Source organism: Carcharhinus amblyrhynchos, chromosome 19 (genome assembly GCF_965287045.1).
Source record: "Carcharhinus amblyrhynchos chromosome 19, sCarAmb.v2.hapA, whole genome shotgun sequence".
Lineage (NCBI taxonomy): Eukaryota > Metazoa > Chordata > Chondrichthyes > Carcharhiniformes > Carcharhinidae > Carcharhinus > Carcharhinus amblyrhynchos.
In genome coordinates this window covers 2,316,507-2,333,880 of record NC_137342.1, presented here as the reverse complement: position 1 = coordinate 2,333,880, position 17,374 = coordinate 2,316,507, and the positions used below count along the sequence as shown (strand labels likewise).

The window sequence follows — 17,374 nt, the reverse complement described above, 5'->3', positions numbered from 1 at the left end:
AGTTTCTCAAGTCCCGGCAACATCCTTGTAAACCTTCCTATTCTTTCAACTTTATTAATATCCTTCCTGTAATTAGGTGAACAAAACTGCACACAATACTCTAAATTCGGCCTCACCAATGTCTTATACAACCTCACTATAACATTCCAACTCTTATACTCAATACTTTGATTTATAAAGGTCAATGTACCAAAAGCACTCTTTACGACCCTATCCACCTGTGACACACTTTTAGGGAATCATATATCTATATTGCCGGATCCCTCTGTTCTACCACACTCTTCAGTGTCCTACCATTTACCTTGTATGTTCTACCTTGGTTTGTCCTTCCAAAGTGCAATACCTCACACTTGTCTGCATTAAACTCCATCTGCCATTTTTCAGCCCATTTTTCTAGTTGGTCCAAATCCCTCTGCAAGCTTTGAAAACCTTCCTCACTGTCCACTACACCTCCAATCTGTGTATCATCAGCAAATTTGCTCATCCAATTTACCACGTGAAGTAAGGAATCCATCAGCATCACAGTATGGAAGAACAAAGATAGCAGCTCGCTGGGAAGGCCTTTGTAGGGGAATACTTCAAAGACTGCACCTATTTGCAGACTGCAGTATCCAGAGGCACAGTGCAGTTTCTGTGTTCGCAGGTCCACTAAGGACGTGATCTTCTTCATTTGTCGACCACAAAAGAATTGTAAAGAATAGGCCGTCTACTTCATGGACATCAAAGCATCAGCTCTGCCGTTGACACGACAGCTCAGTGACTATCACTGATTGCTGTGCAGATACATGGATTTGGGGCAGTGTCTGTGGGAGTTTGCGCATTCTCCCTGTGCTTGCGTGGGTTTTCTCCAGGGGCTCCGGTTTCTTCCCACACCCCAAAGATGTGCTATTAGGCTGATTGGTGTAAAAAATTGTCCCTAAGTTAGTCTTCCCTCAATCTGGTTTCCAATGTGGAGTGCCATAAGCGCAGACAAGGGTCATGGGTGGAAGAGGGGACTCACAATGTTGAAATGGTGACACAGGCTCGTTGGGCCGAAGGGCCTGTTTCCTGTGCTGTGTTGTTCTTTGTTCTTTGTTCTTTGACACCATGGGCTGGATTTTCCAGCTTCCTGGCAAGACATGTTTTTATCAGGAGCAGAAATATAATGTCTGATGACAAACTCATCACCTCTAAGTTGACCCCCATAATATGCTAGATGGGTTTGTGCCTAACTCAACAGCCTGCTCACTATATTTATATCCCTTCCTTCCTCACTACCTGACCTCCAAATACCAGAAACCCCAAGCGTTTCTTCCCTCTTCCTGGGCTCTTGAAATCATAGAAGTTTTACAGTGCAAAAGCAGGCCATTCAGCCCTTCAAGGCTGCGTCGACTCTCCAAAAGAGCATCTTACTCAGGACCACCAATCTTTGACCCTATCCCCATGGCCAACTTGCACGTCTTTGGGCATCTAAACCAGCACATCTTTCACACTTTGGAAGGAAACCAGGGCATCCTGAGGAAATCCAAACAAACACGGGGAGAACTATGCAAGCTCCACACAGACAGTCACCCAAGGCCAGAATTGAACTGAGTCTCTGGCACTGTGCTAACCACTTTGCCAGTGTGCCAGCCACCCTCTTTTGAACCCCAGACCTCTTGCAAACTCGCTGATTACAACACCCAAAACGAGAATCATACACCTATGACTGTGCAGCCAAATTCCCCTCTAATTCGATTATGAAGTTTGCTGACGACACCACAGTAGTGGGTTGGTTCTCAATGACGAGACAGAGTACAGAATGAGATAGAGAACTTGGTGAGCTGGTGCAGCAACAATAATCTCTCCCTTGATGTCAACAAAAGGAGATTGTTGTTGACTTCAGAAAGCGTAAAGGAGAACATGCCCCTGTCTACATCAATGGGGATGAAGTAGAAAGGGTCGGGAGCCTCAAGTTTTTAGGTGTCCAGATCACCAACAACCTGTCCTGGTCCCCCCATGCTGACACTAAAGTTAAGAAAGCCCACCAACACCTCTACTTAAGGAGATTTGGCACGTCAGCTACCACTTTCATCAACTTTTACAGATGCACCAGAGAAAACATTCTTTCTGTTTGTATCACAGTGTGATATGGGCTCCTGCTCTGCCCAAGACTGCAAGGAACTACAAAAGATCAAAAATGTAGCCCAATCCATCATGCAAACCAACCTCCCATCCATTGATTCTGTCTACACTTCCCGCTGCCTCAGCAAAGCAGCCAGCACAATTAAGGACCCCACGCGCCCCGGACATTCTCTCTTCCACCTTCTTCCTTTGGGAAAAAGATACGAAAGTCTGAAGTCATGTATCAACCAACTCAAGAACAGCTTCTTTCCTGCTGCCGTCAGACTTTTGAATGGACCTACCTCACATTAAGTTGATCTTTCTCTACACCCTCGCTATGACTGTAACACTGCATTCTGCACTCTCTCCTTTCCTTCCCTATGAACAGTATGCTTTATCTGTATAGCGTGCAAGAAACAATACTTTTCACTGTATGTTAATACATGTGACAATAATAAATCAAATCAAATAAGCTGTCCTCCAGTCCTCTGGTGCTTCCCCTGTGACACTCACCTGATGAAGACCCAGCGCTCCAAAAGCTTGTGGCTGTCCAACTAAACCTGTTGGACTTTAACCTGGTGTTGTGAGATTTCTTGCTGTACTTCCCCTGTGGCCAGAGAGGAATTAAATATTTGTGTCAGAGCCGCTGCAATTTCCTGCCTTGCCTCCTACAGCAACCTAGGATGCAACTCATCCAGCCCAAGAACATAAGAACATAAGAAATAGGAGCAGGAGTAGGCCATCTCGCCCCTCGAGCCTGCTCCGCCATTCAATAAGATCATGGCTGATCTGAAGTGGATCAGTTCCACTTTCCTGCTTTCTCCCCATAACCCTTAATTCCCTTGTCCATCAGAAACCTATCTACCCGTGACTTAAATATATTCAGCAAGGTAGCCTCCACCACTTCAACAGGCAGAGAATTCCAGAGATTCACCACCCTTTGAGTGAAGAAGTTCCTCCTCAACTCTGATCTAAACTGCCCCCCCTTATCTTGAGGCTGTGCCCTCTAGTCCTGTTATCCCTTCTAAGCGGGAAGAATCTCTCTACCTCTACCCTATCCATCCCCTTCATTATCTTGTATGTCTTTATAAGATCCCCCCTCAGCCTTCTAAAGTCTAAAAACTCTAAAAAAGAGATTTGTCCATTTTTCAGTGGCCAACTGAAGTGGCCAGTGGGAGTCACCTTCTCCCCCAGTCCAGCAGCAATACCATAAACCTCACAGCTGAAAGTGTTTACAGGGGAGTCCTTAATACTGTGCCTGATACAAATTTCACATGTAGGGTCCACCTCTGCATATACACACAAAAACACTGGAGCAAAGATAGCGCCATCCAGGGGACTTTCTACCAAGACTGGTGTGGTGAGCTGGGACATTTCGAGCTATCCACCTGGCTAGCAAACATCTGGGCCATTGTGTCAGCAGTTTACTCTGAACAGCCAGCTGTATAAACACAAAAGATTGTTGGCCAACGCTAAATAAGAGAGGGGTCTATGTTAATAGAGGCAGCAGAGGAATGGCTTCAGCATGAAGAAGGGTTAATCCCTGACTCAGTGATGCTTCCCTGAAATGAAAAAAGATAAAAAAGGCAAGTGACAACAACATATTTATCACGATAGACATTGGATCCACAATTTCCCATTGGCATCAACTCCTCCTCCAGCTCTGCCACTATCTCTCTGGGGAGATACAGTCTTTATCTATGAAGCCGAGTCTCTGATGGGGTACATGCTCTGAGCTAGGTAGTGCCTTCTGCATCAAGAAGCTGCCTTCTCGCCCCCAACCATTTCCTCATTCATATCTATTGGTTTCCTCTACCGTTTTTAGCTCTGCTGGCTGTTGCACAAGCACTTCATACGGCTGCGTCCCCATCTCTGTGATACTCCTCCTGTCTGGCCAAGCCAAACTCTGAAAGCATAAATCCCAAAGTCAAATGAAGCTGCTTCTTCAATACCCCTCTCAAAAACCCAGCTCTGCCTTCAGAGTCTGCTGGGGATCTGGAAAACACTTTCCCACCAAAAATACATCACTGCAGCTCCACCATCAGTAGCACCTCCAAACATGATTTATTTATTTATTAATGTTACAAGTAGAATTACATTAACGCTGCAATGAAGTTACTGTGAAAATCTGATGCCTATTTGAGTATACTGAGGGAGAATTCAGCATGGCCAGTGCTTCTAACCAGCACATCTTTCAGACTGTGGGAGGAAACCAGAGCACCCGGAGGAAACTCACACATGCACAGGGAGAACGTGCAGACTCCACACAGACAGTGACCCAAACTGGGAATGGATCCCGGATCCCTGGTACTGTGAGGCAGCAGTGTTAACCACTGTGCCGCCCCAAGTATCACTTTGTTCAATATCTGCCCTGCGACCAGCTTCACAACATGGCTGCCAATTCCCATTCCAACTCAACAGTCACCCCTTTAAGGAGGTGAGACTCTAACCCTCTGTGCATCCCACGTGCTGTATGTTAAATATACACAAAATGTTTGGAAAATACCTGACCATGAGCTGTTTGATGATCTTAATTACTCGCTGTCAACCTGTCAGCTGCTAACCCATCTCAGCACCCGCACCTTGTGAAAATTGTCACAGCTAATTCTGTCCAGAGTGGCGGAACTGACCACTGAAAATCTCATTAGCCAAAGATTCCTTTTCACTTTGAATATATTACAGTCAATCAAGCATGAACAAAGTAATTCTGCCACCGAGATGATTCCGTAGAACGCTCTTTGTAAATTTGCGCAGCAAGGCCACTGACCTCAAAGGTAAAGGGAGCAGTAGTAACAGGCTAATGTAGGGAACAGAGATTGGACTCTGTTTTGGGAGCCATTGTCTCTTTTTATCTTTGTGTACATGTCAAACACTTTCAGCCCTTTAGACTCTCTTTCACTCTGTCTTTTCTCCTACATGGTTTTCATTTTCTTTGGTTCTCACCAACTTTCTATCGCTTTTTGCTTTGTATGTCTTTATCAATCTGCTGCTTCTCCCTGTTGCCAGACCTGGAGTGAAACTTTGATATTAACCCTCAAAGGGATCCAGCCCGATTATGTACTCACAAACGATCACCCTTTCAAGGAGCAACGTAACCATCGGATTGCCACATCCACCACTACAAAACTTGAAAGTCTTGGTGGACTTCCAGGGATAAGACAACAAAGATTTGGAAAAAGCAGCGCTGTGAAGTGAGTCTCAGGACTCACAGCAGTGCTTAGGACCTAAGAGGTCAGGAGATGGGAGCAGTTTGCATCCCTTTCCTTTGGTCAATGGCTGCAATCATCAGCAATATGACCGCTGTAATTTAATTTAATAACTCCATCATCTCCAGGCACTGATATATAATTTTCAAAGAAAGCTTTGATAAAGCCTGGCATAGTTGCTGTAATCCTAATGATGATATTGGTACTAGAACTTAACACTATTAATATTGAAGTCAGAAACATGTAGAATCCATACAATTCCTACAGTGAAGGAGGCCATTTGACCCATCGAACCTACACCAGGTCTCTGTAAGTGCACCCTACCCAGGCCCATCCCCTCGCCCTATCCCCTTAACCCTACACGTTTACCATTGCTAATCCATCTAACCTATATTTCTTTGGACACTAAGGGGTAATTTAACATGGCCAATCAACCTAACTTTCCCTCAGTCTGGAGTTTGAAGCTTTGAACAAGCTGGGAGTGTGATTTGGGAATCAGGAGTGTGACTGAATAGAGGTATCGTTTTTACAGTTCCCAGACACTAAATCTTCATGTTTCCTCACCTTTATTGCAGGCTTATTTCATTACACAAGAAGCTTTCTGCATTAAAGCAAAAGGCTGAGGCGTACTTGCAGCCAGATCATGCACCATCCAGTTCATTACAGCGCAGTTATCACAGGCTGAAGCAAAGGTTTATCCAAAGTGAATCTACAAGCAGTGTTAGAAAACTACCTGCACCGCTGGAAGTAAGTCGAAATAAGTACTAGAATAAATAGCTCACTTTAATGCATTGCCATTAATATCATAAAGTCACATCAATAGTGAGATTGTTAATGTCAATTCTGGAGGTTATCATATCTGTGAGGAACAGAAATCAGTGTTGGTGAAGAATGCCACTTTGATGTGGAAACACCTGGGTGTTTGCACAGATGTGGAGATGCCGGCATTGGACTGGGGTAAACACAGTAAGAAGTCTCACAACACCAGATTAAAGTCCAACAGGTTTATTTGGTAGCAAAAGTCACTCGCTTTCGGAGCACTGCTGCTTTGTCAGGTAAGCGGGAGTTCTGTTCACAAACAGGGCAAATACAGACACAAACTCAATTTACAAAATAATGGTTGGAATGTGAGTCTTCACCGGTGATCAAGTCTTAAAGGTACAGACCATGTGAGTGGGGGTTACAGATAGTGTGACATGAACCCAAGATCCCGGTTGAGGCTGTCCTCATGTGTGCGGAACTTGGCTACAGCAACTCTGAGCTGCTTGTGTGTCGTGAAGGCCGCCTTGGAGAACGCTTACCCAAAGATCAGAGGCCAAATGCCCGTGACCGCTGAAGTGTTCGCCAACAGGAAGAGAACAGTCTTGCCTGGTGATTGTCGAGCAATGTTCATTCATCCGTTGTCGTAACGTCTGCATGGTCTCCCCAATGTACCATGCTTCGGGACATCCTTTCCTGCAACGTATCAGGTAGACAACATTGGCCGAGTTGCAAGAGTATTTACCGTGTACCTGGTGGATGATGTTCCCATGTGAGATGATAGCATCCGTGTCGATGATCCGGCATGTCTTGCAGAGGTTGCTGTGGCAGGGTTGTGTGGTATTGTGGTCACTGTTCTGCTGAAGGCTGGGTAGTTTGCTGCGAACAATGGTCTGTTTGAGGTTGTGTGGTTGTTTGAAGGCAAGAAATGGGGGTGTGGGGATGGCCCTGGCGAGATGTTCATCTTCATCAATGACATGTTGAAGACTCCGGTGAAGATGTCGTAGCTTCTCTGCTCCGGGGAAGTACTGGACGACAAAGGGTATTCTGTCCACTGTGTCCCGTGTTTGTCTTCTGAGGAGGTCAGTGCAGTTTTTCGCTGTGGCGCATCGGAACTGCCGATCTATGAGTCGAGCGCCATATCCTGTTCTTATGAGGGCATCTTTCAGTGTCTGGAGGTTGTCTGTCACGATCCTCCTCATCTGAGCAGATCCTGTGTATACGGAGGGCTTGTCCATAGGGGATGGCTTCTTTAACATGTTTAGGGTGGAAGCTGGAGAAGTGGAGCATTGTGAGATTGTCTGTGGGCTTGCGGTACAGTGAGGTGCTGAGGTGACCGTCCTTGACGGAGATGCGTGTGTCCAAGAATGCAACTGATTCTGGAGAATAGTCCATGGTGAGTCTGATGGTGGGATGGAACTTGTTGATGTCATCATATAGTTGTTTCAGTGATTGTTCTCCATGAGTCCAACAGAAGAAAATGTCATCGATGTATCTAGTGTATAGCATCAGTTGAAGGTCCTGTGTGGTGAAGAAGTCTTGTTCAAACCTGTGCATGAAGATGTTGGCATATTGAGGTGCGAATTTGGTCCCCATGGCTGTTCCGTGTGTCTGGATGAAGAAGGTGAAGGTGAAGACATTGTGGTCCAGGATGAAGTGGATGAGTTGTAAAATTGCATCTGGAAACTGGCAGTTGTTGGCGTTGAGAACTGAGGCAGTTGCAGCAATGCCATCATCGTGGGGGATGCTGGTGTAGAGAACCGAGACATCCATTGTGACGAGGAGTGTCCCTGGTTCAACTGCTCCATGTGTGCTGAGTTTCCGTAGGAAGTCCATGGTGTCGTGGAAAAAGCTGGGGGTTCTTTGTACAATGGGTTTCAGGATGCCCTCAACATAGGTGGACAGGTTCTCACACAGGGTCCCATTGCCCGATAGAATGGGACTGCCAGGTATGTTTGCCTTGTGTATCTTCGGGAGGCAGTAGAGATCTCCAATGTGGTGAGTACGTGGGATGAGAGCACGAAAGGTGTGCTGAAGGTCAGATCAAAGGTCTTGATCAGTCTATTGGTCAATGGGTGTGTTCAACTATACTTCTCCAGCCATCCCCTACACACAAGCTCTCCGTATACACAGGATCTGCTCAGATGAGGAGGTTTGCAATAGACACCTCCAGATTCTGAAAAATGCCCTCATAAAACTGAATATGGTGCTTGACTCATTGATCGACAGTTCCGACACGCCACAACAAAAAACTGCACTGACCTCCTCAGAAGACAAACACGGGACACGGTGGACAGAGTGCCCTTCGTCGTCCAGTACTTCCCCGGAGCGGAGAAGCTACGACATCATCTCCGGAGTCTTCAACATGTCATTGATGAAGACGAACATCTCGCCAGGGCTATCCCCACACCCCCACTTCTTGCCTTCAAACAACCGCACAACCTCAAACAGACCATTGTTCACAGCAAACTACCCAGCCTTCAGGAGAACAGTGACCACAATACCACACAACCCTGCCACAGCAACCTCTGCAAGACATGCCGGATCATCGACACGGATGCTATCATCTCACATGAGAACACCATCCACCAGGTACACAGTACATACACTTGTAACTCGGCCAATGTTGTCTACCTGATACGTTGCAGGAAAGGATGTCCCGAAGCATGGTACATTGGGGAGACCATGCAGACGCTACGACAATGGATGAATGAACATCGCTCGACAATCACCAGGCAAGACTGTTCCCTTCCTGTTGGCAAACACTTCAGCGGTCACGGGCATTCAGCCTCTGATCTTCGGGTAAGCATTCTCCAAGGCAGCCTTCACGACACACAACAGCGCAGAGTTGCTGAGCAGAAACTGATAGCCAAGTTCCACACACGTGAGGACGGCCTCAACCGGGATCTTGGGTTCATGTCGCACTATCTGTAACCCCCATGACTTGCCTGGACTTGCAAAATCTCACTAACTGTCCTGTCTGGAGATAATACACATCTCTTTAACCTGTGCTTAACCCTCTCTCCACTCACATTGTCTCTACCTTTAAGACTTGATTAGCTGTAAAGTCTCACATTCCAACCATTATTTTGTAAATTGAGTTTGTGTTTTTATATGCCCTGTTTGTGAACAGAACTCTGACTTAGCTGATGAAGGGGCAACGCTCCGAAAGCTGGATTTTGCTACCAAATAAACTTGTTGAACTTTAACTTGGTGTTGTGAGACTTATCGATTTTTTAGTGCAGCAGGCACGGTAGCACAGTGGGTTAGCACTGCTGCTTCACAGCTCCAGGGACCTGGGTTCGATTCCCGGCTCGGGTCACTGTCTGTGTGGAGTTTGCACATTCTCCTCGTGTCTGCATGGGTTTCCTCCGAGTACTCTGGTTTCCTCCCACAGTCCAAAGATGTGTGGGTTAGGTTGATTGGCCATGCTAAAATTGATGCTGAGTGTCCTGAGATGTGTAGGTTAGAGGGATTAGCGGGTATAATATAAAGGGATAAGGGGTAGGGCCTGGGTGGGTTTATGGTTGGTGCAGACTCGATGGGCCAAATGGACTCTTTCTGTACTGTAGGGTTTCTATGATTTCTAGGATGGGAGATGTTAGCGGGGCCAGATTAGCGAGACCAGCGTGCCTGACCTCAAAGAACAAAGAAAATTACAGCACAGGAACAGGCCCTTCAGCCCTCCAAACCTGCCCCGACCATGCTGCCCGACTGAACTAAAACCCCCCACCTTTCCAGAGACCATATCCTCTATTCCCATCCTATTCATGTATTTGTCAAGATATCCCTTAAAAGTCACTATCGTATCTGCTTCCACTCCCTCCCCCGGCAGCGAGTTCCAGGCACCCACCACCCTCTGTATAAAAACACTTGCCTCGTACATCTCCTTTAAACCTTGCCTCTCGCACCTGAATTCATGCCCCTGAGAAGTTGCCTCAAAGTGAGTCGAGGAAACTTCTCAGGGGCTCATGTCTTGACAGCAGCCCGACCATGCTGATGCCGACTGTCGGCATCTCCCCGTCCCTTGACAGCTCCAGCGCCTGCTCCTCAAAGTGGGTGAGGACCCGCTGATCTGGCTCATCACTTTGGCCTTTCTCTGGTCTTTGCCCTCTCTCTGTTGTTATAGTTGGTCTCTTGTGTAGGCAGAAGGAGCCATGAAAGGAATGGTGGTGTGACTCCTGCAGAGTATCGGGTAGTGGCCCTTAGAGAGCAAGCACAGTGGGACTCTGAGGGGGAAAGGAAGGAAGTGCTTGGGGGTCAGGAGCTGGAAGCATGCAGGGTGCTGGGGATGGGAGGATCTGGGGGAACATTCAAGATAGGGTTCAGCACTCACCCTTGCTGAATTTGCGATTTGGTGGGGGGGGGGGAGAAGGGGGAAGTGGGGGGGAGAAGGGGGAAGTGGGGGGGAGAAGGGGGAAGGGGGAAGTGGGGGGGAGAAGGGGGAAGTGGGGGGGGGGAGGGGGAAGTGGGGGGGAGAAGGGGGAAGTGGGGGGGAGAAGGGGGAAGGGGGTGGGTACTGCCCTGGCACTGACTGAAGCACAGACTGCCTCCCAGGCTGCATTTCCATCAGCACCGCCCACCCCCCCACCCCCCCCCCCCCCCATGGTCAGCATCCCCAAGGAGAGAGAGAAGGTGTCCCGCCTCACCTCTGCTGCATCCAGCACCTCCCCAGGATACCCTTAGTCAATGTGGGGGGCTGGTTGTGAGCATATTTTGTGCAGGAATACCTGCCTACCTGTCCATTCTGGAGTTTTTAATGGAGCTGCCCCCTCTTTGGGCAGATCAGCTGCAGGCAGTTCCGTGCAGTTTGCTTGTTAGCGTTGAAGGGAAGGCAAGTAAGCACTTGGAGGTACGCTGATGGGGAGATGGGGGTGGGGGGGGGGGGCGCAGATGGTGGATGAGTCCCTCAATGACTGGGGACAAGAGGGAGAGAGGGAGGTGTCACGCAGCCATCGGAGTCCAGAGGAGATGGTGGCCTTGTGTGGGAGGGTCCGGGATGGGAGTGAGGGGGATCACCCTGCCTGTAGGGTGGAAGGGGGAGGGTGGATCTCTCTGCCTGTGATGAGTGTGGGGAAAGGAGGGGGTGCACTGCCACTCTGCCTGTGGGAGAGAGGGGCCCGGGATTGGTCGGGGTGACGGGTGGGTGGGGGGATGTAGGGGTGAGGCAGTGTTTGTGGGGGCCAGGGGGAGTCATTGTTTGGCCCAGGTGAGAAGTGGTATGGGAGCAGCATTATATCATTTCTTTTGTCTGCGTATGCGCAGTTGTCGGCGCTGATCAGAGCTGCAGTGTTTTGGGCACATTAAACCCCCACCCACAGGCTTGTGCAGTGCAATTCAGAATGGCTGATATCTTTTCAGGCAGAGTGTGTATGGGGGCGCTGGAGAACGGGTCTAAAAGTCAGATCTGAAACACGCCCAAATTCAAATCTGCCTCGCATTTAGAATCAAAATGGTAAAATAGGGCCTTTTGAATCCTGGCCCTGGTTCCCGTATAGCCTCATGATATCAGGCCTCTCCTCTATTCTCTCCTCCAGTGCTCTTCCACAAGTCAGCACAACCTCCTGTCTGCCTCAATTACTCATAACTTAGCCCCAAGGAGCAAACAGACTGCCCATATTCCAATAACATGGGCAAGGCAATCTTGTGACTGTGTGCAAGACTTTCAAAAAAAAACCCCAAATTCAACTCAGCAAAACAGAACCAAAAACCAACAAAACATTACAACAGAAGAGCCCAAATCTGAGCAAACTCGAAACTCCTGTTTCTCTCACCACAGATGCTGCCAGATCTGCTGAGTTTATCCAGTATTTTCCGTTTTTATTACAGAATCGACTATCTGATAAAAAGCCAGGCAGTCAGGTGCTTCCACACAGGAATTTAGTCTTTATTTAGGCACAGGCTCATTTTTATATTTAAATTAATGCTCGCTCCAGTGGCCAATAAAAGAATCTCAAGCCCAGTATAGCTGCAGCCCACGCAGAAACACTCCGAGTGCAGTCCACATGTCCACCTGCCATTGTTACAGCTATTTTGTTGGCTCTGCTCGATGCCGATGGTACAGATACAACAGTGGGAAAATGAGAACCTATGAAACATGGAAATTAATCCAGAGAGGATCACTATTGAAATAGCTACAACTACATTCAAATATTTTAAATCATTTTCCATTTGGGAGTTTGCACATTCTCCCCATGCTTGCGTGGGTTTTCTCCAGGTGCTCCGGTTTCCTCCCACACCCCAAAAACGTGCTTTTAGGCTGATTGATGTTAACAAATTGTCCCTAAATTAGACCTCCCTCAATCTGGCGCACATCTGATTCTCTAAATTTGCACACCTTTATTGTGGAGTCCAAGAAGAGTAGACAAAAGTCATAGGTAGAAGAAGGATTGGAATGAGGCACTCACTGAATGTTAAAATGGCGGCGCGGGCTTGTTGGGCCGAAGGGCCTGTTTCCTGTGCTGTGCTGTTCTTTGTTCTTTAATTAAGCTAAGGTGTATTTTTCAAAAATAAAATTGCTAAGCTTTTCTTCTTAACAGTATCAATTTGTGACTAATGTTGAGAAAAGTAAAAAATCTACCCTCTCCTATTATGTTACTGTTGATTACAAAATAAACTACTGACATATTATCATAGAATCCGTACAACACAGAATGGGGCCATTCAGCCCATCGAGTCTGCATCTACCACAATATCATCTAGGCCCTATCCCCATAACCCCATACATTTACCCTAACAATCCCCCTGACACTAAGGGGCAACTCACACATCTTTGGACTATGGGAGGAAACCGGAGCACCCAGAGGAAACCCATGCAGACATGGGGAGAATGTGCAAACTCCACACAGACGGTGACCTTAGCTGGGAATCAAACTCGGGTCCCTGGTGCTGTGAGGCAGCAGTGCTAACCACTGTGCTAATAAGATGTGAATTGATAACCTATATAAGTTGACAGTCTATTGAATATGTTTTGCCTATTTTACAGGACATGGTTATGCACCTATGCAAACAAATAAAAGAATTGTTTCTTCTTGAATCAGACATGAAGCCTGAGACAGAGGTAAAGTCACCAAAATGTATTTATGATTTTACTTGTTTCTTTAGTGATGATTATTTCAGGAATTCACATCGAGATCTGAACAATGTTTATCTGTTCCAAAGAAAATGGTAGTTTTTTTTCTCTGATGAATATATCCAATAGTAAAGCTGAGGTATATGAGACTGAACAGCTGCATTCTCAAACTCAGGTTGCACTGTTTTAATTTGACTCATCTGGAATGTGATAGGAGATGTTATTGCTGGCCTCAATCCCCTCAGCCCAGCACCCAATCCAGTTAATTTTCTCACAGCTTGCAAATATATCCTTTCTGAACTTTGGAGATTAAAGCTGCACACACTATTCCAGGTGTGGGTTCCACAAATCCCTGTACAATTGTAGCATGACTTCATTCCTGTACCCCTATAAAGACCAACACGCCATTGAATAAAATAATATGGGAGGTGGGTGTCACTGGCTAGGCCAACAATTATTGCCCAAACCTAGTTGCCCTGAGAACGTGATGGTGAGTTGAACTGCTGCATTTCCTGAGGCGTAGATACGCCTACAGTGTTGTTAGGGAGGGAATTCCAGGATTTTGACCCAGAGACAGTGAAGGGACAGTGATATATTTCCAAGTCAGGATGGTGAGTGACTTGGCGGAAACCTCTGTGTGGTAGTGTCTCCAGATATCTGCTGCTCATAGCCTTCTGGATGGTTTTCACAGTAACTTCATTGCAATATTAACGTAAGTCTACTTGTGACACTATTAAATAAACTTTAAAGTTCAAAGGTTTGGATGTGGATTTGGAAGGTTCTGTCTAAGAAACCTTGGTGAGTTGCTGCAGTGCATCTTATAGCTGGTACATACTGTTCAACCGTGGTGGAGGGATTGAACATTTGTGAAAGGGGCACTAGACCTGGGTCCTAGACTTTGACTTGCTCTGATAGCCACAGTACTTATATGGCTAGACCAGTTCAATTTCTAGTCTATGGTAATCCCAGGATATTGATAGTGGGGGATTCAGTCATGGTGATGTCATTGAATGTCAAGGGGCGATGGTTAGATCCTCTCTTGTTGGAGATGGTCACATCTGGCACTTGTGGAGAGTGAACGTTACTTGCTTTTCTAATATTTTTGACAATACTTGTTTAATTCCTTGTACTGGTTCACCCAGGTCCCTCTGAACACCAACATTTACAAGTTTCACATCTATTCCTGTGGTGAGATACTGAATAATTTCTGCCAATATTCCCTGGAGTTTGGAAGAATGTGAGATGATGTCATTAAAACATAGAAGATGCTGAAGGGCCTTGACAGGGTAGAGACCGAGAGGTTGTTTGCACTGGTTGGAGAATCTAGAACATGTGGACACAATCTTGGGGTAAAGGGGCCAATTATTTAGGAGCAAGATGAGGAGAAATTCCTTGACTCAATGGGTTGTGAATCTTTGAAAATGCGCTAGGTTGGCAATGTTTCAGGCTGGAATAGACAGATATTTGGTGTCTCAAGGATTCCATGGGTATGGGGCATTGGCAGAATAGTGGGTAGGGTATAGTGTCCAGGAGGGGTATGGTGGGGGGGGCGGAAAGTGAATGGAGGAAGGAGAGCGTCAGAGTGGAAGAGAGAGTGTCGGGGAGGGGAGATGTCTGGTGGGGTGGGGGGTGGGGTTTGTATTAAACTTCCAAGTTAATCCCGCCATCTATAACTTCATTCCTTTGTAATGACTCTTTTTGAAGTTTAACATTGTTGACCCTGATGCAAGTTTCTCACCTTCAAACTGAATGGTAAATTGCACCATATCATGTCACTGCTTCCTCAGTGATCTTTGAATCTGGGAGTGTTTATCAATGCAGCTTCATTACAAATTGCCTGATCTAAAATAACCTGACCTATCAAAATGAGGAGCAGATGTAGGCAGTTTGCTCCTTTAAGCCAACTCCACCATTCAGTATGATTACGGGTGATCCTCTATCTCAATGCCATATTCCCACTTTCTCTCCATAGCCCTTGATACCATTAAAATCTAATAAATCTATCCCTTGAATACATTCAGTGAGTTCACCTTCACAGCTTTCAATGGGAGAGAATTTTACAGATGCACTACCCTTTCTCCCTTAGTTATCCTCACCTCAGTCTGAAATGGTCTGCCCTGAGACTGTCCCGTTTAGATTCCCATTGAGAGAAAACATCTTTCCTGCATCTGCTCTGTCCAGCCCTGTTAGAATGTCAATCCAATCTCCTCTCATCCTTCTAAACTCTACTGAATACAGGCCCAGTTGGACCAATCTCTTCATAGGACAGTCCTGCCAACACCAGTATCAGCCTAATTACCCTCCGCTGCACTATGGCAAGTATATCCTTTCTTAGATAGGAGACCAAAACTGCACACACTACTCCAGATATGGTCTCACCTAGACCCTGTACAGCTGCAGTAAAACATGTCTACTTCTGAATGCAAATCCTATTGCAATGATGGCTAGCCTTCATTTACCCTCCTATTTGTTTGCTATGCCTGCCTCTCCATCATCATTGACTGGTGTACAAGGACACCCAGATCCCTTTGTACTGCCACACTTCCCAATACATCACCATTTAAATAATATTCTCCCATTCTGTTTTTCACACCGATGTGTATAACTTCACATTTAGTCGTTTTGTACTGCATTTGCCAAGTATTTGCCCATTCTCTGAACTTGTCCGAAACGCCTTGAAGCCTCCTTGTATCCTCCCCAGGGCTCACATTTTCTCCCATTTTTGTGTAATCAGCAAACCCCTCATTGGAAATTGTCTGGAATACACTCTGAATTCTTCCTCATGGCTATCTCTGCCAATTTGATCCACGTGAAGGTTAAAGTGACCCATGATAAATGTATTGCCTTTTTTTAATGATCTCCTTACTCTTGTACTCAATACCTCTAGTAATAAAACCTAGGATATCATCTGCTTTGTTGACTGCTCTCTCAGCATGCCTACCACCTTCATTGACTTACATACATACATCAAGGTCCCTCTGTTCCTGCACCTCCCTTTACTTTATACTGTCTCTCTACAACCTTCCTGTCAAAATGAATTACCTCACACTTCAATAATTTGTAAGTATAGCGATCCACGATAATCCCACAGCGGTTATTTTGGACAAAATTTCCTTGTATTTACATAGTGTTCTTCCTGTTTCCTGTCATGACTTATCCCTGAAAATGAACATAAATAATTACTCTTGAGGATTTTGGTCAATCTCTTGTTGAAGAATTGCTATAAACCTTACAACAGATTTTTTTTGATGACTTTCCCATAATCTTCATACAGTAAATCTTCATACATTATGAAAGATGTGCTGGTTGGGATGCATTGACTCGAACAGGTGCCGGACTGGGGGAATTTCACTGTAACTTCATTGCAGTGTTAATGTAAGCCTTACTTGTGGCTAAATAGATAAACTTTACTTTAATATCGAAGCTTTATTATGGGAGTTGACTATTTCATATATTTACTTCATTTTCTTTCTCAATAGGTACCATTTGACATTTCCTTTGACACCCTGGAGCAGTTGGAACAAGTATTTAATCCTACGGTTGGCTACATATTAAAGTATGGCTCTTTGTTCAAGTGGCTAATTTCTTTCATGGAACTGGAGTAAATGATTGCATCTCAGAACATGTAGCTGATGACAAAGTCTTCAAGTATTTTGCTTTTATTTTCCTTTCGCAGTTACTCACAATATGAACCTGGACATAACTGACTCAGAAACACCATTGAGCATTTGTTTAATCGCTATCAAATAAATATTTATCACTTCTAGGAGTGGGTTATGTTTTAAAGCATATTTTGTGGTTTTAAGATGCTAAATAATACTTCACAATGTGTTTTCTAAGTTTACAACCTGTCCCATCTATTTTATTTTCTGGACTATATGAAACAATAGCTTTGTTTTTATGAATTGATATGAACTATATTTGCTTTGTATCAGAATCAAATAATTACATTCAATTTCTTCTGCTAATTAAAACCCATGCATTATACCACTATGTTTTGATTTTCATTCCTGACTTACATAAAAGTTACTTGTTTGTTGACGGAATACCAGCCAATTCAAATCACTCAAGAAATAGCTGCAGGCACGAGGTACAGCAAACACAATGGTCTCTGATAACATTCTAGCAATAATATTGAAGACTTGTGCTCCAGAACTTACTGTGGCCATAGCTGTTCCAGTACAATTACAACACTGGCATCTACTCAGAAATGTGGAAAATGTTCCAGATATGTCCTGTCCACAAGAAACAGGAC

The 17,374-nt window shown here is 45.5% G+C and overlaps 1 protein-coding gene across 1 annotated transcript in view; it reads left to right on the top strand.

The window, feature by feature from the left end:
• LOC145355579 (cilia- and flagella-associated protein 54-like) overlaps positions 1 to 16,759 on the top strand; it is a 306,344-nt gene extending 289,585 nt beyond the window's left edge. Inside the window, exons 56-58 of the mRNA XM_080207830.1 lie at positions 5,864 to 6,035; positions 13,033 to 13,107; positions 16,599 to 16,759. Coding sequence (XP_080063956.1) covers positions 5,864 to 6,035; positions 13,033 to 13,107; positions 16,599 to 16,724 — 373 coding nt within the window. The 3' untranslated portion in view covers positions 16,725 to 16,759. The remainder of the gene's footprint in view (positions 1 to 5,863; positions 6,036 to 13,032; positions 13,108 to 16,598) is intronic.
• The last annotated feature ends 615 nt before the right edge of the window (positions 16,760 to 17,374 follow it).